The following is a 27,583-nucleotide window of genomic DNA, read 5'->3' as shown; positions in this document are numbered from 1 at the left end:
TTACCTGTAAACTTGGTCCAAACACTTCAAACAACGTTCCTAATCCAACCTCCGTTACCCTAAAACATAATTCCGTCTTAAATTTTATAGATTATTTAACTGTTATTAATACCTGATTAAAAACAACGTGAGGCGCGCTCCAGTTCACGTGCATCAAAACAGTAGAGTCCACCTGGAATGACACTTACAATAAATAGGACTACTTCATTTATCAAAAGAAAAACATTAAACAATTTCTAAAGACTGTTGACATCTAGTGGAAGCCATAGGAACTGCAACCAGGTTCCTAATAAGGGTATCTCATAGAAAACAATTGGAAAATCCTATGACCTCAATTTTTATCTTCCCTGGATGATTTGTCCTTTGGGGTTTTGCCTGCCATATCAGTTCTGTTATACGCCCATACATTATTTTAAGTTTTAGAGACTCTATAGAGTGTTTTCTATTCAACTCTACCAATTATATGCATATACTAGCTTCTGGGCCTGAGTAACAGGCAGTTTACTTTGGGCACGCTTTTCATCCGGAGGTGAAAATACTAACCCCTACCCAAGAGAGGTTAAAGTAATCTGCACATTGACTCGGTACTGGTAGCCCCTGTATATAGCCTCGTTATGTAATTTTCTTGTTACTTTTCTAAAGACTGTTGACATCTAGTGGTAATAAAAGTTTCTTCTCACTTTAATTGATTTAGTAAACATTTTCTTAATTCTATTTCTTGAATTTCATTGTTGGTTAAGGGCTTGTAAGTAAGCGGTTCACGCTAAGGTCTACTCCTGTTGTATTCGGCGTATGTGACCATAAAATGTTATTTAACTGTACCTCAGATTGCAGTCCCAATAAATGCTTCACATAGTTCAAGTAACCGACACATGTCAACATCAACTGTTCAGAGGAGACTGCATGAATCAGGCCTTCATGGTTGAATTGCTGCAAAGAAGCCACTACTAAAGGACACCAATAAGAAGAATAGATTGGCTTTGGCCAAGAAACACGAGCAATGGACATTAGTCTGGTGGAAATCTGTCCTTTGGTGTGATTAGTCCAAATTGAAGATTTTTGGTTCTAACCTCTGTCTGTGAGATGCAGAGTAGGTCTCCGCTTGTGTGGTTCCCACCATGAAGCATGGAGGAGGTGGTGTGGTGGTGCATTGCTGGTGACACTGCCAGTGATTTTAAAACTCGAGGCACACTTAACCAGCATGGCTACCACAGCATTCTGCAGCGATATGCAGTCCCACTGAGAGCGAACCAGATGGGATGATCATTTGTTTTTCAACAGGACAATAACCCAACACACCTCCAGGCTGTGTAAGTGCTATTTGATCAAGAAGAAGAGCGATGGAGTGCTGCATTAGATGGCCTGGCATCCACAATCTTCCGACCTCAACCAAATTGACCTCAGATTAAAGGAAAAGCAGCCAACAAGTGCTCAGCATATGTGGGAACTGGAGAGACTGTTGGAAAAGTATTCCTCTTGCAGCAGGTTGAGAGTGCCAGGAGTGTGCTAAGCTGTCATCAAGGCAAAGGGTAGCTACTTTGAAGAATCTCAAATATAAAAAAAAATATTTTGATTTTTAACACTTAAAAAAAAAAGACTAGTCCATATATATCCAAAAATCACGAGTCCATATGTGTTATTTCAGAGTTGTGAAGTCTTCACTATTCTACAATATAGAAAATAGTAAAAATAAACTCTTGAATGAGTAGGTGTCTACTTTTGACTGGTACTGTACACGAAACCAACATCTGACAAGCCAAGTCTAAGGCATTGGAAAACAGACTAATCAGCTGGTTATGGACAGTATATGATGATAGCTTTTGGTAACTTTGGTTTGAATGGGGAACTGTCTACTCAAGCATCTTGAATATCGATGATGACTTATGATTCTCAGCACACCCGGTGAACCCAACTAGACAATGTAGGACCCTGTCTGTCAACAGACAAACTAGTGACATAAGCGCTGTGTTGACTCCTGCCAACTTGTGTGTGCCAAGTTCTTTCAGAGCTCATCAATAGTGTCAGGTACTCCAGGGAAGAGAAGAGTCTCTTATCGGACTCAGAATACATCAGAATACAGTGCTTCCATTTTAAAGGAGAAGTTCTCCTGATTTGAATCAAATCTTTAAAAAAATCACTTGGGGTTTGGGAAATTTATCCCACCAACAATAGACTTCCTCATTGCTTGTTCTGCAGTATGGCGGCCACAGATGATCAAAGACTCCAAGAACAGACGTCATTTTAGAAACATCTAATCTCTCCGTATAGTGGTTCAGTTTTTTTAGATGTTGTACACACGATATTGTGTAATTCCGAACTGTATCCGCAACATTATATGTGTGTGAACTTCTACTTTAATCCTCCCAGCAGGAGAAGAGGCTGATGCCGCTTTAACATTGAAATGCATGCTGGAAAATTATCTACACTCGAGAGGCTACTCCAAAACAACACGCACGTAGTCATCATGACTCTTAAATGATGGATCAATAAATGGATTTAGGCTATGTCATTGGTAATTCACTGTAGTGAAGAAGTCATGCAAGAACATTGATGCATAAATAAGTTGCTTTGGTATTTTGTTTCACTTCTTGAATTCCAATATCAAGTTCCTTTCCTCTAAGGTCTTGTTATTTCAGAGTAAAGGTCAGGAAAGGTTATTCTGGGTCTTCATTGCAGTAGGTTGTTTTGGTTTATTCAGTGACTCCTTAATTCAAACTAATGATGTTTTGGTTTATTCAGTGACTCCTTAATTCAAACTAATGATGTTTTGGTTTATTCAGTGACTCCTTAATTCAAACTAATGATGTTTTGAACGCTTTGCTATCCTTTCATTGACTAAACATCTGTGTCTACTGCGCGTTGTGGAGGTCAACCGATTTAATCGGGATGGACGATTAATTGGGGCAGATTTCAAGTTTTCATAACAATCGGAAATCGGTATTTTTGGGCGCCGATTTGCAGATTATTATTTATTTAATATAATTATATATAATTTTTTATTTTTATATATACCTTTATTTAACTAGGCAAGTCAGTTAACAACATTCTTATTTTCAATGACTGCCTAGGAACGGTGGGTTTACTGCCTTGTTCAGGGGCAGAATGACAGATTTTCACATTGTCAGCTCGGGGGATCCAATCTTGCAACCTTGCAGTTAACTAGGCCAACGCAACAACGACCTGCCTCTCTCTCGTTGCACTCCACAAGGAGACTGACTGCCTGTTACGCGAATGCAGTTAGCCAAGGTAAGTTGCTAGCTAGCGTTAAACTTATCCTATAAAAAACAATCAATCATAATCACTAGTTAACTACACATGGTTGATATTACTAGATATTATCTAGCGTGTCCTGCGGTGCATATAATCTGACTGAGCATACAAGTATCTAAGTATCTGACTGAGCGGTGGTAGGCATTCAAACAGCACTTTCGTGCCTTTTGCCAGCAGCTCTTCATTGTGCATCAAGCATTGCGCTGTTTATGACTTCGAGCCTATCAACTCCCAAGATGAGACTGGTGTAACGCAGTGATATGGCTAGCTAGTTAGCGCGTACTAATAGCGTTTCAAACGTCACCTGCTCTGAGCCTTCTAGTCGTTGTTCCCCTTGCTCTGCATGGGTAACGCTGCTTCGATGGTGGCTGTCATTGTGTTGCTGGTTCGAGCCCAGGGAGGAGCGAGGAGAGGGACGGAGGCTATACTGTTACACTGGCAATACTAAAGTGCCTATAAGAACATCTAATAGTCAAAGGTTAATGAAATACAAATGGTATAGAGGGAAATAGTCCTATAATTCCTACAACCTAAAAATGTCTTACCTGGGAATATTGAAGACTCATGTTAAATGGAACCACCAGCTTTCATATGTTCTCATGTTCTGAGCAAGGAACTGAAACGTTAGCTTTCTTACATAGCACATATTGCACTTTTACTTTCTTTTACAACACTTTGTTTTTGCATTATTTAAACCAAATTGAACATGTTTCATTATTTATTATTGATGCTAAATTGATTTTATTGATGTATTATATTAAGTAAAAATAAGTGTTCATTCAGTATTGTTGTAATTGTCATTATTACAAACACAATTGTTTTTAAAAATCGGCAGATTTTTAATCGGTATTGGCTTTTTTGGTCCTCCAATTATCGGTATCGGCGTTGAAAAATCTAAATCGGTCGACCTCTAGTGTGTTGTCTTGACTTTGAGGTTAACGTTGTTAACAACATCATTGGAAGCACAGGACTCACAAACGAGTTGATCAAATTACGTAGGTTCTGTCACAAGCAAAAGTATTCTACTGAAGCACGCAACCCAGACTTTAGGGACTTTTCACCGGTAATTGATTTACGGCTAGTTGGAATAAGACTGAAATGGAATGCTCTATATCACTCAAAAGCATCTTAGTTCCAACTAGAAAAATGTGGGGGAAAAAATGGCGTTTGTTTTTGCTTGTTAGGAGTTATGTATTCCTTGTCTGTGAGACCAGACTATGTGTCAGAACTTATGAGTGCTCAAATAGCCTCTGACAGAGGGCTTTAGCAAACAAGGGTTTTCTATGTCACTGCTACCAGTGAGGCAAACCCCAATAATGTAATTACCTCAAAAGCAGAGGACAAGGTCATGTTTATTAGGGTACACAACTGAAATCACTTTTAAACAATTTGCAATGGAAAACAGAAACAAGGGTCTTATTGGACAAGTTCAGGTTTTAGTATTTTCTTCCGCTTGGTACTTAACGCGGTTGGTACTTAACGCGGCCAAGTTGGATCACAGGTTTGTGTTTCGCAAGCTTTCCTGCTGCAGTAAGTCGACCTGCATCAGGTCATTTAATGGACTGGGTCTGCTGGGTTTGGGGACCAAAATATGCAGTTTCATATCAGTTTGAATTCCAGGCTAGACTGGCAATAGCCAGAGCAGTTGTGAGCTGCCCTCAACGCCCAGCTGTGGAGGCCACTGTAAACGGTGCTATGAAGTCATCATACACACCTATTTGCATATTCATTACCTCTGTTCCCCTGGCACTCAAGGACCTGAGCATCAGGAGAACTTACTGTAGCTGTTTCTAGGTAATATGTTGCATTGCAACAAGATTGTGATGGTAGTTCTGCTTCTTCTGGAAGAAGCAGAACTACCCCCGCCACACCCACACCCCAACATCCCCAGGCTTGAATAATTTCCTATTGGCACAAACATGAGGAGCATCTGCTCCTTGCAGCAGACACAATTACATTGTTGCCAGAGCCTTCGGGGGAAGAGTGTGTTGCATTGCATTCCAGAATCCTTCAATATTCCGTTTTAATGTTTGTCTTGCTATTTAGCAGAAATATGATTTCATATCAAATGATAAGAAGCTACATATTGAAGATTGATCTCTGTTTCCTGCACAGCCAAAACAACATTGGCGTGGAGCTCTCATATTGACACAGTATGTTGTATGTACGACTACTTTTATTTGAGAAGTTGCTCTGTGGAGTTGCGGCAGATCTGCGACTCCCTATTTATTTATTTATCATCTAGGCTCAAATTCACTTGTCAAATTGATGTCTTGGCAACTTTTAGAAAATCTGAAATATTGCTCTGAAATCACCTCCGTGACTTCCATGCATGTGACATGAATTGTCCAGGATCAATGAAGCATCAAAACAACATGGTGGTTTAGGCGTTATGCTCATCAGATTGATTGAAGCGGAGGGGACAGCAAGAGGTTATTAGTCTACATTGAGCCTATAGGTATGAGGTTATTAGTCTACATTGAGCCTATAGGTATGAGGTTATTAGTCTACATTGAGGTTATTGGTTTACATTGAGCCTATAGGTATGAGGTTATTGGTTTACATTGAGGTTATTAGTCTACATTGAGCCTATAGGTATGAGGTTATTAGTTTACATTGAGCCTATAGGTATGAGGTTATTAGTCTACATTGAGCCTATAGGTATGAGGTTATTAGTCTACATTGAGCCTATAGGTATGAGGTTATTAGTCTACATTGAGCCTATAGGTATGAGGTTATTAGTCTACATTGAGCCTATAGGTATGAGGTTATTAGTCTACATTGAGCCTATAGGTATGAGGTTATTAGTTTACATTGAGCCTATAGGTATGAGGTTATTACTCTACATTGAGCCTATAGGTATAAGCCAAGGAGGATCAAACTGAAATGCTGTGAATACCGTTGAGTTAACGTAAGGTAGCCTATATCCAGTGTAAAACCGCTTGATGCAAATGTGCGAAAGAAACCCAACTGTCATGTGTTATACTTTATGGCCACTACTTCAGTCAGTGTAACAATTGTTTCCATTTCCAAGAGTATTTATGGTTGTCCTGGCAACTCCTGGCCCCCTTCCCGAAGGAAAACAACAGAACTCCCGAAAATTGAAAAGTCTCTGAGATCCAACGGCTGAAGCCAAGAGGATGGATATCACGGAGGGTAGAGGAGAGAAACCAAGCTCAGTGAAGCACAGTGCTGTTGACAGTGTTTTGAACAGGTTCCAGTGTGGCTGAAAGCAGTGGAGTTTTGTACGTGCAGTACATTCTGTCACTGGGATGTCCACCGCTCTTTGCAGCTGAAGTCCACACCGTTGTCATACAACTTGTCAATCTTTAACCTATAACAAGTGCTCTACTCATGTGGGCGGACACTAACCTCTGTTTAAATTATGCTCCGATATAACCCCCCTCCTGTTTCCCTCACTGTGGCAGCACCAGAGCACCTTGGGTTACACAATAGGATTTACTGCTGAAAGAGGGCAGCTGGAATACTGATCCCTATTCACCCTGCCTGCTAAGGATCGCAGAAACGACCCTTTTAAACAATAGACACTCACTCAGAGAACCCCCCCCCCCCTTCCCCCTCCTCCTCCTGAAATTGTGTGCATTCCAGAGGCGAGAGAGATTTCAGCGCTATCGCTCCACAACGTGCACCGCTTGACTGCCTTGACAGAGAGAAGGCAGGCAAGTCCACTAGATACTCCTATTGTTAAGGTAGGGCTGCCAAAGAGGCAAGGCTGCTCTGCTCTCTGTGTGTTGGATGATTGGGGTTTTCCCTCCTATTCTTATTTCTGTCGCATTTTTTGGACAGACTGGGTTGAATAATTTATTGTTGCTGGTGAGGAAGGAAGGAGCGGTATGGCTGGAAAGAGGAGGTGACTACCGTCTCTAGAAAGAGGTGGCTACTGCCTTTGGTAGATGCTTGTATTTGTTTTCTTTTTGTCATGGTCAGCAGTGTTGTCACTGGTCATGCTAACATCTTGGTAGGGGATTGTGAAGAGTGGAACCACCTCCAACTGCTACTCTCCCCAGCTGGAGGAGCTTCTGACTGGGCAACAGAGCTGGGTAAGAGTCCCTTATCATAAATACTACCAGGACTTGCATGGGACAACATACACTGAACGGAAGCAGCATAAGGTGACCAATAACTCTTTGTTGAGAACCTGTCATGATCAGTTTGTCTTTGGAAGTCGACTACTACGCTCTAAATTCGAAGTAAGCTTATGGTTTTAGTATTTTTTTAAAACATATTTTCTCTGTCTGGATGTTGAATTATTCAGTGTTTTTGTTTCTAATGAAATCTGGTGCCTGCATGTGATTTTTCAAACCGTTTAGCACTACTGTACTATCGGTGTTGAGGTATTCCACTTGATTCTTATACTCTTTAGTTACAATAATATATATGCCTTTTTTTTTAAATGAGCTTATTGACTGTTGATTTACCGGTAGTTAGATCTGCAAGGGGCACATTTGTACAGAGGCTCTAAAACGAAACAGCCGTTCTGTCTTTCCTCTACCAGGCTATACAGATGTGATTTATTTTCTAAAGTGACCTATTCCTATTTGAGGTTTTGTTACGGCAGGACATGGAAAAAGTTGTGAAGCTACTTGCTGTGTGTTATTATTTTACCCTGACAAGGAAGCTGTTTTTTTTTTGGTCACTCCCTGTAGAGATGCTTCTTTTCCACCTCATTATTGGGTATGGGGGATACTCTTTTCGTTTGCAGTAGCCAGCCCAGTCAGTGTTGCCTTGCTTCACAAGATCAAAGCCAGTTAACGTCTTTTCAAGTGCTATCGCTGCACTTCAAAGACTCTGGGCTCGTGCCTCGGAGCTCTCAATTCCCCACAATAGCAGTGGTAGCACAGAACAGATAGCCATGCAGCCTTTTGTCATTCATGTGCCATCTTTAAACATCACAAGGATCAAGTGATGTGTGATTTGACACCACATCATTCTTTTCCATTTAATCCTACATGTACAGAGTGGAAAATGTCAAGAATTTGGATTTGCATCTTTTTTTTTTGTGTGGCTGTCTGTGTTTATCAGAGATGTTGGTTGGTTCCCCACCTTTTGTTAATTCATTATTTTATATATATCTTTTGAATTCCTGCTGTGGTAGTGAAATTCACATTTCTTGATGAGCCTCCATGAATTCTATTGGACAGATCTTTATAAAATAGAACATTATCAATTACCTAGATGATGGTTGAACTAAGGTAGAGGAAAACAACTGACTTGACTTCAACGTCTGCAGAGTTTCCTTAGAAGCTCTTTGATTACCTGAAACTAATTTACGTATTCATTCTATGCAGATTTCAAGATATATTGTTAAAATTCCACAGGCCTACCCTTTTAAGTTGCTTTTCCCCCCTTGGGCATACTTTAATGGAGTTTCCTCTCCGCAAGGCAAACTGCAGCGCTTGCCTTTTTTCATTAGTGTCTGCAGCACTGAGCACTTTGACAATTGGTTCATGAACAACTGCATTGTGGGAAAACCCTCTGCTATCTCTGCATATTTCAAACTTTTCCATGATGGGCAGTAGGAAATTGACTGGAGAAAATAGTGGTTGCCGCACATTTTATTGTCCCCACATGTTCTGGGGTAGTCTAATCTGCCTGCCCAAGAGACCCATACAAATGTTGGCAGGCACAGGTCAATGTTTATTTTCTTAAACTTCTTTTTTTTTTTACAAATTGAATGCTTAATTGCTTATGGGGAGGGGCTGGGGTGGACGTAAAGACAAAAAGGAGGCCTGTATATTGCAGAGAAGATTTGAGCTTTACTGAGTTATAGAGAGAGGACCAGGAGCATAGACCTAGTTGAAGAATGTCAGCCATTCTGCTGCCGTATGTTATTGTGAAGAGAGGGCTTGACGGGGAGGAGCACCAAGGGGACTGGAGGCAGACCACTTGCCCTAAAACATGGCTTGTTAATTTGGAACGCCATAGGAATCTAATCTCAAGCCATGTCCCAGGGCAGGCAGACTGCACCAGATGTCCTAAACTCACTAACGAGGTGGACGGAGGCAGACAGGAACACTAGATGACAGCCAGGCAACCCAGCCAGGATGGTTCTCCCCCCCCTGAGAACCAGTCATTAGCTCCAGGTTCCACAGCTAGAGGCGGTCTGGGTCTGTATTTATCAAGCCTCTGAGTAGGATCTGTTTTGCTTTTTATACTGGGCATACACAACCTCTAAAATCGTATAAACTTGGACTTGCCCACATATTTCCCTAATAAATGTTTTCTTGTCCCAGATCTTTCATTCAGTTCATCCTCAACCCCAGGATGTGGGCGCTCACATTACATTATGATTTCCTAGTTGATCCTGCCTGTTTCTCAGAGGCGCAAAATATTGTGTGGACGATATGGATTTACAGCGCTTTGACTTTTTCCACATTTTGTCACCTTACAGCCCTATTGTAAAATGGATTAAATAGCCCCCCCCCCTCAATCTACACAAACTACCCCATAATGACAAAGCAAAAATGGTGTTTTAGACATTTTTGCATCTATTGGCAGCGACTACAGCCTCAAGTCTTCTTGGGTATGGCACTACAAGCTTGGCACACCTGTATTTGGAGAGTTTCTCCCATTCTTCTCTGCAGATCCTCTCGAGCTCTGTCAGGTTGGATGGGGAGTGTCGCTGCACAGATATTTTTCAGGTCTCTCCTGATATGTCCATCGGGTTCGGGCTGGTCCTCAAGGACTTTCAGAGACTTCCTCCCTCCATTGCTCAGTTTGGCCGGATCTAGGAAGAATCTTGGTGGTTCCAAACTTCTTCCAATAAAGAATGATGGAGGCCACTGTTCTTGGGGACCTTCCATGCTGCAGCAATTGTTTGGTACCCTTCCCCAGATCTGTGCCTCGACACAATCCTCTCTCAGAGCTCTACGGACAATGTTTATAGACCTCGTGGCTTGGTTTTTGCACTGTCAACTGTGGGACCTTATACAGACAGGTGTGTGCCTTTCCAAATAATGTCCAATCAATTGAACGTGTACCACATGTGGACTCCAATCAAGTTGTAGAAACATCTCAAGGATGATCAATGAAACTTAAGTATTCAGACCCTTTGCTATAAAATTAAGTAAATGAGTTATTTCTGTTTGTAAAAAAAAAAAAAAATGTTTTCACTTGATCACTATGGTGTATTGTGTGTAGATGTTTGTATTTAAATACATCAAATAGAATCAGGCTTTAACGTGGAAAAAGTCAAGGTCTGAGAACTTTCTGAATTCACTGTATTGTTCTACAGTGGGACTTGGAGGTGAGAAGGAACTTCTCACAGCACAATCAATCTCATTAATTATGGCTAAACCTGCCTATTTCTACATTTCTATTTCTTTAAAATCAGATTTTTAAAACTTATCTTAACCACACTGCTAACCATATGCCTAACCTTTAATCTTAAATGAAGATGACAAAAAAATGAATGTTTTACGATGTATAATGTTGGCACAGGTTGTCACTAGTTGCCACTATCTGTTGTTGATTTCCTCTTGGTCATCATTGTTTTGATCTCACATGCTGAGCGCTAATTGGTTACTGGCAGTAGGCCTTGTCCAATTTAAGTTGTAGCACTGCTCCTACTACAAGATGCAAAACCAAAATGTTAGAAAATGCTCAGGACATCTGACAGGGGTCTGTAGAAGGGAACAGCGATCATCGGTGTGTCCTTAACCCACTAAAAATACCCCAGTCCAGACATACTGATCCTAGCCCAAGTTCATAGGAGTCCACCCCGATTGTGAAAATTTTGTCTGGTGATGGCAAAAACAGTGGCGCATTTTTGTGGTGAAATCGTGTACTGTATGCCCGGCATTAAGTCATAATGAATCAGATTTGTTATGGACCTGATCCTAGATCAGCTCCAACAGTACACTTTATCCCTTCGAGCATCTCCGTTATGGTATCCACACCAGCAGTCCTAAACCATTATAGCTTTTTAACATTGCTTTTGATTAGGTGGTGAAGTATATCTTGACCTACATGTGGTGGGTGATCACGGAGTAATGTCAGAAGACCAGTGTAATTGTCAAAAGGCCTATTGTACGTTTACTTGCTGAAAATGGCAGTAGCCAGGCCCTGTTTTGTAGGCTAAAAGAGCGAAAACCCATCTAGCTGATTTTTATCTACCTATCCGTCTTCAGGATAGGTGTTGGAGACTTTTTTGCGTATGTGTTGACATGCGGATGGGCCTAATCTATTTAGATAATGTGTTACTATTTTAATCTTTTTATGGAAAGATAAGCCGATAGACTTATGGCTGATTCTGCTGATGCATTACTGTACAGCGAGTACACAGTTTAGAGATCTAAGAATAAGCACGTGGCAAAGTGTTCCAAAGTAAAATGTTGTCACCAACATCCTAATGAAAATCCAATATTGAGCAGGTTTTTTTTATTTATTTTTTAATATCAGAGCTCTATTGCAGGATAAAGTCTATAGGATTATATTTATGATATAACTGCAGTAGTAAATAACACATTTTACATCACTATACTATAGGTGTCTTTTTTATTTAGAAAAACACTTCAACAATGGCATCATTGGCATACATAAAGAAATGCTTTGTGTACTGTCGTCAAGTGCCTTCCTAACCCTTGTGTACATATTGCACCACGTGATGACTGTTAACATTGATGCAACCATAGCAACCGCATGTACACTGGATGGTGTAATGCATTTTCATCAGGTAATGACATTTTGTTGTGGTGAAATTTGATTTAACGAAACGTTTCGGCAATTTATGCCCCGAAGTATATCCTAGACCACTCTTTCCAGCCGTCTGGTTGCCTGGTGGATTTCTCTGTGCTAGAAACACAATTTATGCTTGGCGGCTTCAGCTGCGCTGGTAGCCATGGCAACTGTATCCCCCACAAGTTGAAGACCAATCCTTGCCTTTGCTAATTGTGAGCAAGTCAGGCTTGTCTGCAAGTTATCCCCAGCCTGTTCAAATGTCTTTTGTGCTGAAACACAGGGTGTTGTAATATGTGCTCCAGAGAAGCTTGGTGTCCATATTACAAGCAAGAAAAATACCTACTGGGCCATTTTAAAAAGGGCATTTTAGTTTTTCTAGTTAAGTATATGCATGTTTTTTTTTTTTAGTTTTTTTTTCATGAAAAGATAGGGTGTTGTGAGTTCCTTGTCAGCAAATATAATTTTTATAAATGACATATGTAAAGCCCTTGCTGTTTAATTGTTTCATATGAACTCACTGTTCTTCTCCCTATCCTCCTCCTCCTCTCCCCTCCTCTCCTCTCCTCTCCCCCCTCCTCTCCTCCTCTTCTCTCCCTTCACAGATCTGTGATGTAAGCCATCTCATCCTTCACTCCCCTGTTTCAAGCTACTGTGCAGGACAGAAAAGGCCGTTTCATGAATCAATATTCGCTAGTTGAAGCCATGACAGACAAGTAAGTTCTTGTTCCCATTGTCTGCATGAAGGTTACAAGAAAGCGTCCACTGTCTTCTCTCGTGCCTGTTTTGTGGGATGAAGTAAGAGGATATCACCATGTTAGTGTGCCTTTTATATTACACCCAGGCAATGCTTTGCTTGCCAAGAGGCAGGAAGAGGGAGCTAGTGTAAGGTTAGTGCTACATCACATGGGAGGGTGGAGGTATGGAGGAAGTTGGCACTAACCCAGCCTGGTATAACCTCTACCTCATGTGATGTAGCACTAACCCAGCCTGGTCTAACCTCTACCTCATGTGATGTAGCACTAACCCAGCCTGGTCTAACCTCTACCTCATGTGATGTAGCACTAACCCAGCCTGGTCTAACCTCTACCTCATGTGATGTAGCACTAACCCAGCCTGGTCTAACCTCTACCTCATGTGATGTAGCACTAACCCAGCCTGGTCTAACCTCTACCTCATGTGATGTAGCACTAACCCAGCCTGGTCTAACCTCTACCCCATGTGATGTAGCACTAACCCAGCCTGGTCTAACCTCTACCCCATGTGATGTAGCACTAACCCAGCCTAGTCTAACCTCTACCCCATGTGATGTAGCACTAACCCAGCCTGGTCTAACCTCTACCCCATGTGATGTAGCACTAACCCAGCCTGGTCTAACCTCCACCCCATGTGATGTAGCACTAACCCAGCCTGGTCTAACCTCTACTCCATGTGATGTAGCACTAACCCAGCCTGGTCTAACCTCCACCCCATGTGATGTAGCACTAACCTTTCTGTTTTCTCCCAGAAGACACATGTGATTCTCATGGGGCCTCATTTGCGTCCTCTTCATTTGTTATGTTCACTGTTGCTGCTGGCTCGCTTGTTGCTGCTGGCTGGCTCGCTTGTTGCTGCTGGCTGGCTCGCTTGTTGCTGCTGGCTGGCTCGCTTGTTGCTGCTGGCTGGCTCGCTTGTTGCTGCTGGCTGGCTCGCTTGTTGCTGCTGGCTGGCTCGCTTGTTGCTGCTGGCTCGCCTGTTATTTTCCATTGGAATGCTGGAGTTTCTCTGTAGCCTATATAATACTCTTATGTTGAAATGGAGGCAATAAAATGCTAGCTTGTCACGTTTCTGGCATCTAATTGTCACTTGGGCGTCTAACACTAATTGTTCCCTCGAGTTTTAACCAACTACCCCGTTGCAATCATCTGCCTCATACCTAATCATACTGTAGCTATGTTGCACAATTTTGATACCATGTCATCTTAGTCTAACACTTGAGACATCTCTCTTGTTAGGGATATGCTGTATGTGTCCCTACCGTATGTTGGGGGGGTGTGACAGGAGATCTGGGCTATATGGACGAATCAAGTTTATTGGCCACGGACACAGTTTTGCAGATGTTTTTGTAAAAACGTGATATCCAATTGTGCTCCGTCTCCTGGTCGCGGCCGGCTGCGAGACAGCCCGGGATCGAACCGCGTCTGTAGTGAAGCCTCTAGCACTGCGATGCAGTGCCTTAGACCGCTGTGCCACTCGGGGGGCCCAGTTTTGAAGATGTCATCGCAGATGAAGCTCCAAAAGGGCAGCAATATCTAGCAACGCAATAACAACACACACATCATCCAACGGTCTTAATTATTTTATTAACTTATCAGAACGAGCAGTGTCATAGTCTGGAATATAAATATATACAGTACCAGTCAAAAGTTTGGACACCTACTCATTCAAGTATTTGTACTATTTTCTACATTGAGGACATCAAAACTATGAAATAACACACATGTAATTATGCAGTAACCAAAAAAAGTGTTAAACCAATTTAAAATATATTTGATATTCTTCAAAGTAGCTACCATTTGCCGTGATGACAGCTTTGCACACTCTTGGCATTCTCTCAACAAGCTTCACATGGAATGCTTTTTTAACAGTCTTGAGGGAGTTCCCACATGTGCTGAGAACTTGTTGGCTGCTTTTCCTTCACTCTGCGGTCCAACTCATCCCAAACCATCAATTAGGTTGAGGTCAGGTGATTGTGGAGGCCATCTGATGCAGCACTCATCACTCTCCTTCTTGGTCAAATAGCCCTTACATAGCCTGGAGGTGTGTTGGGTCATTGTCCTGTTGAAAAACAAATGATAGTCCCACTAAACTCAAACCAGGTGGGATGTCATATAGCTGCAGAATGCTGTGGTAGCCATGTTGGTTAAGTGTGCCTTGAATTCTAAATAAATCAGTGTCACCAGAAAAGCACCCCCGAACCATCCCACCACCTCCTCCATACTCCACGTTGGGAACCACACATGCGGAGATCATCCGTTCACCTACTGTGCGTCTCACAAAGACACGGCGGTTGGAACCAAAAATCTCAAATTTGTACTCATCAGACCAATTTCCACCAGTCTAATGTCCATTGCTCGGGTTTCTTTGCCCAAACAAGTATCTTCTTATTGGTGTCCTTCAGTAGTGGTTTCTCTACAGCAGTTCGACCATGAAGGCCTGCTTCATGCAGTCTCCTCTGAACAGTTGATGTTGATGTGTCTATTACTTGAACACTGAAGCATTTATTTGGGCTGTAATTTCTGAGGCAGGTAACTCTAATGAACTTGTCCTCTGCAGCAGAGGTAATTCTGGGTCTTCCTTTCCTGTGGCAGTCCTCATGAGAGCCAGTTTCATCATAGTGCTTGATGGTTTTTGTTACTGCACTTGAAGAAACTTTAAAAATTCTTTACGTTTTCTGCATTGACTGACCTTCATGTCTTAAAGTAACAATGGGCTGTAATTTCTCTTTGCTTATTTGAGCTGTTCTTGCCATAATATGGACTTCGTCTTTTACCAAGTAGGGCTATCTTCTGTATACCACCCCTACCTTGTCACAACACAACTGATTGGCTCAAATGCATTAAGGAAAGAAATTCCACAAATTAACAGGGCACACCTGTTGATTGATATGCATTCCAGGTGCCTACCTCATGAAGCTGGTTGAGAGAATGCCAAGAGTGTGCAAAGATGTAATCAAGGCAAAGGGTAGCTACTTTGAAGAATCTCAAATATATTTTGATTTGTTTAACACTTTTGGTTACTACACGATTCCATGTGTGTTATGTCATAGTTTTGTTGTCTTCACTATTATTCTACAATGTAGAAAATAGTAAAAATAAAGAAGAACCCTTGAATGAGTAGGTGTCAACTTTTGACTAGTACTGTGTGTGTGTGTGTGTGGACAGTATATGAATAGAAAAGGTGTGTACAGCAGTAGTTATATAGGATGAGCCATGACTCAGATACAGTATATACATATAAAGTGGGTAAAATGTTATGAAAACTCAGTTTTCAATGACTCTGTACATTAGGGCAGCAGTCTCTAAGGTGCAGGGTAAGGTACCGGGTGATAACTGGCTAGTGAGGTCGTGGGAAGGGTGGCAAGGGTGGCTGAGGTCCTTGACGATTGTTCTTTGCCTTCCTGTGACATCGGGTGCTGTAGATGTACTGGAGGGCTGGCAGTGTGCCCCTGATGATGAGTTGAGCTGACCGCACCACCCTCTGGAGAGCCCTACAGTTGCCGTACCAGGCGGTGACACAGTCTGTCAGTGTGAAGGACAATTTTTCAGGTCCTCAGTGATGTGTACACTGAGGAACCTGACGCTTTTTAACCCTCTCCACTGCGGCCCCGTCGATGTGGATGGGCTTGTGCTTTCTCTGCGGTCTCAGGACCTTCATTTTGTTGATGTTGAAGGAGTGGTGATTTACCTGGCAACACTCCACCAGGGCCCTCACCTCCTCCCTGTAGGCTGTCTCAGCATTGTTGGTAATCAGGCCTACCACTGTTGTGTCGTCAGCAAACTTGAAACAGGGACTTCACCCAGGACTACTTCAAAATGACAGAAGTGAGTGCTATGGGGCGATTTAGTAAGTTAGTTCAGTTACCTATTCTTTCTTAGGTACAGGAACAACGGTGGACATCTTGAAGCAAGTGGGAATGGGGAGAGAATGAATATGCGACCTGTTTCAAGAAGCTTAGGCATCTGTCGCACGTCACTACTTCACAGGAGAGGCATTTTAACATATTATTTTTTTAATGTGTTGTGGGGCAGAAATGCCTTCTGGAACTTTCATTTGCCTTAATAACAAATGTGTATTCTGTCTGTAAATGCAAATAAAATTTAAAGTTTCTGGTTGGTTTAGGTACGGAAAATGTCAGGAACCTTCCTGCTAGGCATGATTAGCTGAGATAATGGATGGGCTTGTTATGCTGAGAGATGAGTTTTGGCTTGGTCTGCCATATAGCACGCTTCTGTCTATAACATGAGCTGCTCAGTATGTGTAGATAATCCTGGCTATTGCAACCTTTTTTGAAAGATACAACGTAAGTACATCACTGGGGCCAAGCTTCCTGACATCCAGGACCTATATACTAGGAGGCGGTGTCAGAGGAAGGTCCAAAACCTGGTCAAAGACTCCAGTCACCCTAGTCAGACCGCTCTCTCTGGTACCGCACTGCCAGTGGTACCGGAGCGCCAAGTGTGGGTCTAAAAGGCTTCTGAACCTCTTCTACCCCCAAGCCATAAGACTGCTGAACAATTAATCAAATGGCCACTGGACTATTTAAATTGCCCCCCCCCCCCTTGTTTTTACACTGTTGCAACTCGCTGTTTATTATCTAGACTAACCTGTACCCTGCTCATTGATTTGGTACCGGTACCCCCTGTATATAGCCTAGTTATGCCATTTTACTTGATATAGTAAACATTTTCTTAACTCTATTTCTTAAAGTGCATTGTTGGTTAAGGGCTGGAAAGTAAGCATTTCACGGGAAAGTCTACTACGCCTGTTGTATTCGGAGAGTGTGAGAAATCAATTTAGATTTGAGGCCATGGAGAATTGTGAAATTGTTGATACTGCTCCCAACAACATTTCTGCCGTGAATTTAATTGTCGACAAAGATCAGTGGGAAAAAGTTGTAGTGTACTACTTTCTGCACACAGTCAGTGTGACCCGGAGTGACTTGACACAACTGGCCAAACAAGCTGTAGCTGCACTACATGACCAAAAGAATATGGACACCTGCTCGTCGGCCATCTAATTCCAGAATCATGGGTGTCAATATGGTGTTGGTCCCCCCCCCAAATCATCCACTCTTCTAGGATGGCTTTCCCACTAGATGTTGGAACATTGCTGTGGGAAGTTGCTTCCGTTCAGCCACAAGCGCATTAGTGAGATCCAAGCACTGATGTCGAGCGACTAGGCCTGGCTCACAGTCAGCGTTCCAATTCATCCCAAAGGTGTTTGAGGTCAGGGCAGGCCAGTTAAGTTCTTCCACACCGATCTTGGACCTCGCTATGTGCTCGGGGGAATTGTCATGCTGAAACAGGAAAGGGCCTTCCCCAAACTCTTACCACACAATTGCAAGCACAGAATCGTCAATGTTATTGAATGCTGTAGTGTTAAGATTTCCCTTCACTTGAGCTAAGGGGCCTAGCCCGAACATGGAAAAACAGCCCCAGACCATTTATTCTTCCTCAACCAAACATTACAGTTGGCCTATGCATTGGGCCATGTTGCGTTCTCCTGGCATCTGCCGAACCCAGAGACGTCCGTCGGAATGCCATATGGTGAAATGTGATTCGGAATCCACTTATTTGAAGAGATGTCCACATTACACAAAAGTATCTATAGTGCAGCTACAAACCAAACGGAAAAGACGCTGCCGTGAAGCGTTCATCCATGTGTAAGAATCGATCTACTTTATTTGTTTTGTAATTTCCATTGCAAGGTACAATGTACTGTTAACTAGCTAGCGAACATTTGCTTGCTGGCTCGCTAGCTAACATTACGTGTATGAAATGTGTAGTAGTAATATTATTAGTATCTCACAAAGCCATTTGCATTGCTAGTTATAACTTTGTTGGTTGACTTTAGCAACCTGCGGATACATACTGCAGCTTTTCCATTCATGGCGGCTAGCTATGACAATCAGTTTGTACTGTTATGGGTTGGGATTATGGTTCATTGTTTTGCTGATAACTTGATGGGTCATAAAAATCAGGCGTGTCTGGGTTGTGTTTACGGCCACCTGGCAGGGTCATATAATCATCTGGCGACGGTCTTTTGTTTAGACGTAGCTAGCTAGCTAAAGAATGCACCAAAATCCCAACCCATAGCTACAGTAAAAACGTCATAGCAAGCCAACATGCATGAAATGCTGACGTACGACTGCAGGTCCCAAAAAGCTAACCAACTAGGTTCAATGTACATGTCTAGACAATACTGACCACTTAGTTAGAGGGGGGTGGTTCTAGCACTTTTTGTCACATGACCCATCAATTTAACAAGACATTTGTGGAGTGGTTGAAACACTTAGGTTGGAGTCATTAAAACTAGTTTATGTAAACCTCTGACTTCAAAATGTATGTCCGTGAACAGCCAGCTAGCCTGCACATGCTCTGAGGACGCCGTCTGGGCTGGCAGCCTTGCAAGGGTTTACTCACATCAGTGTCCAACATGGCTGGCTCTCCCTTTTATAATCCGTGATTGTCTGTAGTCCTTGCCACATACGTCATCAATTTGGTGCCATGTCATCTCCTCACAAACTATCAATGATGATCTCATGGGGGTGAGGGAGTAGGACACAGTACAGGGCGATACCTTATTTGGGGTGTTGCTGTCTTTGTTGTGACGGTTTGCTAAGGCCACCGGCTCGGCACGAAGGAAGGATGGATGGATATTCAAGATATTGGTGTAAATAGCCCAAATAAGTCATATAAATAACGCTCTTGAAACCAAGATAATGTGTAAGTGAGGACTGTTTTAACTGAGACATGAGTTTAGATTTAAAAACATTGTCAAAGTTCAGTAGCGGATGCATACTCTACGTCAGTGTCCAACATGGCTGGCTCTCCCTTTTATAATCCGTGATTGTCTGTAGTCCTTGCCACATACGTGTCGTGTCTGAGCTAATTAATTGCGACTCCACTTTGTCTTTGTACTATCGTTTTTCCTCTGATTGCCTTACGGAGGTCATAGCTGGTCTGTTTGTACACTTCCATGTTCCCAGTCATTTAGCCGTGGTTAAATGCGTCGGTTTACGCGTTCAGTTTTTCGTGAATGCATCTACCCACGGATTTTGGGTTTGGATAAGTTGTAATCGATTCTGATTGGTCAGAACAACATTGAACTGTTTTTACTATGGGCGCTTCCTGCTTAGTTTCTGCCTAATATGTAACAGTATAGCTTCTGTCTCTCTCCTCGCCCCTACCTGGGCTCGAACCAGGGACCCTCTGCACACATTTACAACTGCCTCCCACGAAGCGTTGTTACCCATCGCTCCACAAGGGGAACAACTACTTCAAGGTCTCAGAGCGAGTGACGTCACCGATTGAAACTGCTAACTAAGCTAGCCATTTCACATCGGTTACATATAGGCGGATATGTGCAGGATGGAGGCATGATCTGATTTGCTGAAGGGAGGGTGGGGGAAGGTCTTGTAGCCTACCCAGAAGGAAGAGTAACAATGGTCAAGCAGGATCCAGGCCAGAAGTTGAATTTCTGGTGGGTGACCGCCAATTTAAATCAAATGTATTTATATAGCCCTTTGTACATCAGCTGATATCTCAAAGTGCTGTACAGAAACCCAGCCTAAAACCCCAAACAGCAAGCAATGCAGGTGTAGAAGCACGGCGGCTAGGAAAAACTCCCTAGAAAGGCCAAAACCTAGGAAGAAACCTAGAGAGGAACCAGGCTATGTGGGGTGGCCAGTCCTCTTCTGGCTGTGCCGGGTGGAGATTATAACAGAACATGGCCAAGATGTTCAAATGTTCATAAGTGACCAGCATGGTCGAATAATAATAAGGCAGAACAGTTGAAACTGGAGCAGCAGCACGGTCAGGTGGACTGGGGACAGCAAGGAGTCATCATGTCAGGTAGTCCTGGGGCATGGTCCTAGGGCTCAGGTCCTCTGAGAGAGAAAGAAAGAGAGAAGGAGAGAATTAGAGAACGCACACTTAAATTCACACAGGACACCGAATAGGACAGGAGAAGTACTCCAGATATAACAAACTGACCCTAGCCCCCCGACACACAAACTACTGCAGCATAAATACTGGAGGCTGAGACAGGAGGGGTCAGGAGACATTGTGGCCCCATCCGAGGACACCCCCGGACAGGGCCAAACAGCAAGGATATAACCCCACCCACTTTGCCAAAGCACAGCCCCCACACCACTAGAGGGATATCTTCAACCACCAACTTACCATCCTGAGACAAGGCTGAGTATAGCCCACAAAGATCTCCGCCATGGCACAACCCAAGGGGGGGCGCCAACCCAGACAGGATGACCACCTCAGTGAATCAACCCACTCAAGTGACTCACCCCTTCCAGGGACGGCATGAGAGAGCCCCAGTAAGCCAGTGACTCAGCCCCTGTAATAGGGTTAGAGGCAGAGAATCCCAGTGGAAAGAGGGGAACCGGCCAGGCAGAGACAGCAAGGGCGGTTCGTTGCTCCAGAGCCTTTCCGTTCACCTTCCCACTCCTAGGCCAGACTACAGTCAATCATATGACCCACTGAAGAGATGAGTCTTCAGTAAAGGTTGAGACCGAGTTTGCGTCTCTCACATGGGTAGGCAGACCGTTCCATAAAAATGGAGCTCTATAGGAGAAAGCCCTGCCTCCAGCTGTTTGCTTAGAAATTCTAGGGACAATTAGGAGGCCTGCGTCTTGTGACCGTAGCGTACGTGTAGGTATGTACGGCAGGACCAAATCAGAGAGATGGGTAGGAGCAAGCCCATGTAATGCTTTGTAGGTTAGCAGTAAAACCTTGAAATCATCCCTTGCTTTGACAGGAAGCCAGTGTAGGGAGGCTAGCACTGGAAGTAATATGATCAAATTTTTTGGTTCTAGTCGGGATTCTAGCAGCCTTATTTAGCACGATCTGAGGTTTATTTAGTGCTTTATCCGGGTAGCCGGAAAGTAGAGTAGAATTTAGTGTCCAAAAGGTATTTTTGCCTGTAGGTAATAATACTAGATAAATTCTGATTTTAAATCATTTAAGAAATTGCACCAAAAAAAAATGCCAAATACTGCAAAGTTGGCTTGAAGCTAGAAACAGCTTGACCGGGTCTGTCGGCACCACTGTCAAAAATCCAGATTGAGATAAATTGCCTGCATTGATGCGATACAGGTAAATAGTGCGCTAAGTTTTACTTTACTGGAGCCATGCAGTGTGCACAGAGTCAGCGATGCCGTGCTCAATGGTTACAGCTGTGATCAGCACACATACATACATACATACATACATACACACACACACACACACACACACACACACACACACACACACACTCACGCAGCACCCCGACAGAAAGAAGTTAACCCCTTCAAGGCTAGGGTATGTAGAGTTGGACTGGTTTCATCCACAGGCCCTAGATGGATACCATTCGTCTGCATCAGTGGTAGGCTTACAGCACACAGTTTGAATGCATGTGGAATCATAGAAAATATTGCTGAAAACCAACAGATAATTTTGGTACTGAGGCAGATCCTTAAACATAACTAGCTAAGCCTTTACCAGCCTGTTTTTGTATAACAATTTAAGACTGCCTGTATTTCTACATGTGTACATTGGTTTTGAGTTCAGTAAGTAAGTGATGAGCTTGTTGACAAGCTGTCCGGCAGATCAAAGGTTTCTTAGCAACCAGCGTTAGGGGTGACGGAGGCCCCAGATTTAGTAGTTCATTGTTCTGCCTGTGCTGGTCAGTGTTGTAGCACAATTGTTCATTTGGAAGAATGATAAATGTTCCTGCCAAAAGGAAGGGAAAAGAAAAGTGGGAGAGTGTCCCCCGTCAGTGGTCTGGGAACAAAGACCCCCTCAACATGGGACTACTTAAGATTCATGCAGCTCTGATCAGCGCTGTTGCTGCTGAACCCCCCCCCCCCCCCCCAATCCCAACACATCCCATCTCATTTTTATCTGGCATGCTTTCCAGCAGCAAACAATTACATCAGCTGACATCCCAGTAAATATGTGCAATCCCCAACTATTAACAGCCCAGTAGCTAGAGGCCTTTGTAGGAAGATGGAGCGTCTTGATTAGTTTGTCTTGAGGAAACTAAATTCTATTACTTCCAGCATGACAGTCATTTTTTGTTCTAATAAAATGTGAATCTTGTACAAATATATGACTCTATCACAGTATTAGAATAACCTTGAGTTCCAAGTAAACAACCTACCCCATTTGCAAAAATTCCATGTGCACATTGTTAGTCGAGAGATTAGTCATATCTTAAACTGGTTGTGGAAGCTGTTTTTTAAAACGATCTGCTTCAAGTATTCCCAGATTGTAAATAAAGCCTTGCTGTTATGCACCATTCCCTCTGTTGTGATGTTTCTAAAGCCAGATTTGGCTTGTAGACAGGGATTATTTCTGTTGAAACCCAAACCTTTGTAATCCACCCCAGTGCACAGTGCAGATCAGAAACCAATAGTCCTCTGGGTACACCTCTTTGCTGATTGTGAGCAGTGGGATTTCACCCAGTAATTTTGTTTTGTTCTATATAAAGAAATAGTTTTACTCAAGTGTTGGTTGGCTGCATTGCACCGATGGGGACAGAATCTAGGACAGAAACGCTTACGTAGATTACTCCAAATGTAGTTTACACAGCAAAGACTAGCTAGTTGCATGCGAGTACACATATTTAAAACCTGATGGACCAGTCCTCTACCCGGCAACACCTAATCACCAAACAGTCAGATAAAAAACATCTGCTGATCCAAAGTTGAACTCCTAAACTAGTCTGTGTTAGATTGGGACAAAGCCTTTTCAATCTCTGTGAGCAAGGTTATCCAGCTCTTCGAAGCTGCCAAGAGCAGAGGCATCTGATGGGAGGAGAGTGGGAACTCAGTCGGTATACTCTTTAAAGCCTCAGAGACACCAAGAATTTTGACTGCCGTGGTTTGCGCTTTCAGTTTCACGCGAATGCTGCCATCAATCAACGGTTTCTGGTTTGGGAATGTTTTAATAGTTGCTATGGGAACGACATCATCAATGCACTTTCTAATGAACTCGCTCACCGACTCAGCGTATTCGTCAATGTTGTTGTTGGACGCAATGCGGAACATATCCCAATCCACGTGATCGAAGCAGTCCACGCTTCAAGACTGCTTCGATCACGTGGATTGGGATATGTTCCGCATTGCGTCCAACAACAGTTTGTACATTTGAAGTCAGAAGTTTACATACACCTGAGCCAAATACATTTAAACTCAGTTTTTCACAATTCCTGACATTTAATCCTAGCATCAATTCCCTGTTTTAGGTCAGTTACGATCACCACTTTATTTTAAGAATGTGAAAGGTCAGAATAATAGTAGTATTTTATTTCTTTCATCACATTCCCAGTGGGTCAGAAGTTTACATACACTCAATTACTATTTGGTAGCATTGCCTTTAAATTGTGTAACTTGGGTCAAACGTTTCGGGTAGTCTTCCACAATAAGTTGGGTGAATTTTGGCCCATTCCTCCTGACCGAGCTGGTGTAACTGAGTCAGGTTTGTAGGCCTCCTTGCTCGCACATGCTTTTTCAGTTCAGCCCACAAATGTTCTATCAGATTGAGGTCAGGGCTTTGTGATGGCCACTCCAATACCTTGACTTTGTTGTCCTTAAGCCTTCCTCCTAGCATAACGATGGTCATTATGGCCAAGCAGTTCTATTTTTGTTTCATCAGACCAGAGGACATTTTCTCCGAAAAGTACGATCTTTGTCCTCATGTGCAGTTGCACACCGTAGTCCGGCTTTTTTATGGTGGTTTTGTAGCAGTGTCTTCGTCCTTGCTGAGCGGCCTTTCAGGTTGTCGATATAGGACTCGTTTTACTGTGGATATAGATACTTTTGTACCTGTTTCCTCCAGCTTCTTCAAGGTCCTTTGCTGTTGTTCTGGGATTGATTTTCACTTTTCGCACCAAAGTACGTTAATCTCTAGGAACGGTATGACAGCTGTGTGGTCCCATGGTGTTTATACTTGCATACTATTGTTTGTACAGAGGAATGTGGTGCCTTCAGATGTTTGGAAATTGCTCCCAAGGATGAACCAGATTTACTGACTTTATTGTCCCCATGGGGAAAATTTGTTGTAGTGTCATGTACACATTTAATGTTGCGTTGAAATACAAAACAAGATTGAGAATACAACTTTCATAACAGTTACGCACCAATAAAAATAATAAGAAATAAAACTCTCTTTTTTATTTTTATTTTTTTTAAGTCAATGGGAACATTCCCCGAGCTATTTAGGAGGGACATCACACCTGGCACAAATTATTGTCTCGTTCTGTTTTTCCTGCTGAGGGGTGCCCTATACCTGCGCCCAGAGGGGAGTAATTCAAAGTCCAGGTACAGGGGGTGGCTTGGGTCTAAAATTTATTTTGTGAGCCCTACGGAGGGCCCTGACCTTAAAGATCTCATCCAGGGCCTGTCTGACTCCAAGTACCTTGCTTGCTGTGGTAATAATCCTTCTCAACATGTTTCTCTGGCTGACAGTGGCATTGCCAAACCAACAAACAATACAACAAGTTAAAATACTCTCAATAAAGGATTTGTAAAACAGTATAGTACAGTCTATATTAAAATAACCCAACTTCTTTAGAAAGTACAGTCTCTGTTGGTTCTTTTTGTAGATCAGGTCTGTACATTTACTCCACTGAAGCTTATTGTCCAAAAGGACACCCAGATATTTGTATTCCTCTACAGTTTCTATATTCTGGCCTCTTCCTGAAGTCTATGCACATCTCTTTGGTCTTGAGGACCAAGTGTGATTCCTCACACCACTCTACAAAGTCATCTAGGACCGGGCCATGATGTTCCTCGTCATCATGCAACAGGCTGATGAAGGCAGTGTCATCTGAACTTAACGAACCTAAGTGTATGTAAACTTCCGACTTAAATTGTACATTTGGAAAGGGTGTTTTCAGCTATAGCTGAAGTCTGTGCCCCATTTTGTTGGTTGAGAATATGAACAGGTTTCTTCAATTAAGTGTTTGCTGTCATTCAACGAGAGAGGAGAGCAGCTAGGGCCTACTGTCTGCAGTGCAGCTAGGGCCTACTGTCTGCAGTTTTATTTTTTATTTTACCTTTAGGCAAGTCTGTTCAGAACAAATTCTTATTTTCAATGACTGCCTAGGAACAGTGGGTTAACTGCCTGTTCAGGGGCAGAACGACAGATTTGTACCTTGTCAGCTCGGGGGTTTGAACTTGCAACCTTCCGGTTACTAGTCCAACGCTCTAACCACTAGGCTACCCTGCCGCCCCAGTGCATTAGTATTAGCATTGGTTTATGCACTTTTTTCACTTTAAGTACTGCACCAAACATCTTAGCTAGAGTGCGCAACTAAGACCTCTGCAAAAATGGCTTAGATTAATTCAGACTATTTTGAGGAAGTGTTACTGGCTATGTTGCTCTAGTGGCTCTAAGGACAAACAGTAATATTGTTGTTTTTTTACTCGTTTTTCAGCCGAAGTCCTTTAGGGAGAATGCCGTTGGCTTCGCCTAGCCGGGTTCTGCTAGGAGCAAACCTATGAGGACGCCAACTCACCCACAGCCTCTCTCTCTCCCCATCCCCCCCCCTTCCTCTTCTCTGTCAACCCCCATTCTCTCGCCCGTGGCTTGTACCCGCCCCTCTTTTCTCTTTCTCCCCTCCCCCACTCTTCAGCATGTTGACAGGGCTGTCAGGGGAGTGTGGATGTTGGTAGGTTGTGTCCCAAATGGCCCTGGTCAAAAGTAGTATAGGGTGCCATTTGGGACTGAACCTTAAGCATGAGAGCACAGATGAGAATGTGGAGCAGGCCAGGGTGGGGGGTGGTGTATTGGTGATATCTTTACTGGAAAGGCCACATGGCCAGGGTATGTGTGGCGTTCCCCAGTCGGTCTCAGCTAGTCCACCATGCGTGTGAAGTGTATTCATATCAGTGTCAGGGGAAAGTCAGATATAGAGAAAGAAGCCAAGGCTCAGGAGTTGGGCACCAGCCTGCTGCTGTCTGAGATGTTTTGTGGTTTGTCTGAGTGACTAGTAGTTAATATGCCCATGTGTTCCATCTCTCTCTTATAGGGCAGAGATTCATCAAGGCATAGACTGACTATATCCATCAGACTACCTACAGAAGATCTGAACTTTACTTCCCTATTTATTTAACCTTTTTATTTAACTAGGCAAGTCAGTTAATAGGGCTGCAATCCCATTAACGGGATGATTTGACAACAGCCAGTGAAAGTGCAGGGGAAATCTCATAATTACCGGTACACACATGTACCGTATACCGTTTTAAAGGTAATCTTGTTGTTAATCTCACCACAGTGTCCGATTTCAAAAGCAGCCACAACTGTCAGTGTCCATGATTTGAGTCTTTGAATGAAGAGATGGAGATAAAACTGTCCAGTTCGAGTGTTTGTTGCAGCTCGTTCCAGTCGCTAGCTGCAGCAAACTGAAAAGACGAGCGACCCAGAGATGTGGCTGTGCTTTGAGTACCTTTAACAGAATGTGACTGGCAGAATGGGTGTTGTATGTGGAGGGTGAGGGCTGCAGTAGATATCTCAGATAGTAGGGAGTGAGGCCTAAGAGATTTTTATAAATGCGCATCAACCAGTGGGTCTTGCGACGGGTATACAGAGATAACCAGTTTACAGAGGAGTATAGAGTGCAGTGATGTGTCCTATAAGGAGCGTTCGACTTGAAATCAGGTGTCACGGCCCAGTGATTTCTATCAGTCTGTTTGCCATACGTTTGTTGTGAAGTAGGCCATTTGTTAAAAGTGAAATGGCACCTCTTATTCAGCATCACTCATCAATTAGAGATGTGGACCCCGTGACACCCTGACTTCCTCCGTGACACCAGGGCGGGGCAGGGGTCTATGGGTCCGTGGCACTGGTCAGTC

General features: G+C 43.0%; 1 protein-coding gene across 1 annotated transcript in view; it reads left to right on the top strand.

The window, feature by feature from the left end:
• The window catches only part of sema4d (sema domain, immunoglobulin domain (Ig), transmembrane domain (TM) and short cytoplasmic domain, (semaphorin) 4D), a 91,178-nt gene that overhangs the window by 4,278 nt on the left and 59,317 nt on the right, over nucleotides 1-27,583 (top strand). Inside the window, 1 exon segment of the mRNA XM_031826153.1 lies at nucleotides 12,573-12,683. Within this exon segment, the coding sequence (XP_031682013.1) occupies nucleotides 12,646-12,683 (38 nt within the window). The 5' untranslated portion in view covers nucleotides 12,573-12,645.

This window comes from Oncorhynchus kisutch, linkage group LG6, assembly GCF_002021735.2.
Source record: "Oncorhynchus kisutch isolate 150728-3 linkage group LG6, Okis_V2, whole genome shotgun sequence".
NCBI classification, from domain to species: Eukaryota; Metazoa; Chordata; class Actinopteri; order Salmoniformes; family Salmonidae; genus Oncorhynchus; species Oncorhynchus kisutch.
The sequence above is the reverse complement of the archived record's forward strand: the minus strand, read 5'-3'. Positions and strand labels throughout refer to the sequence as shown.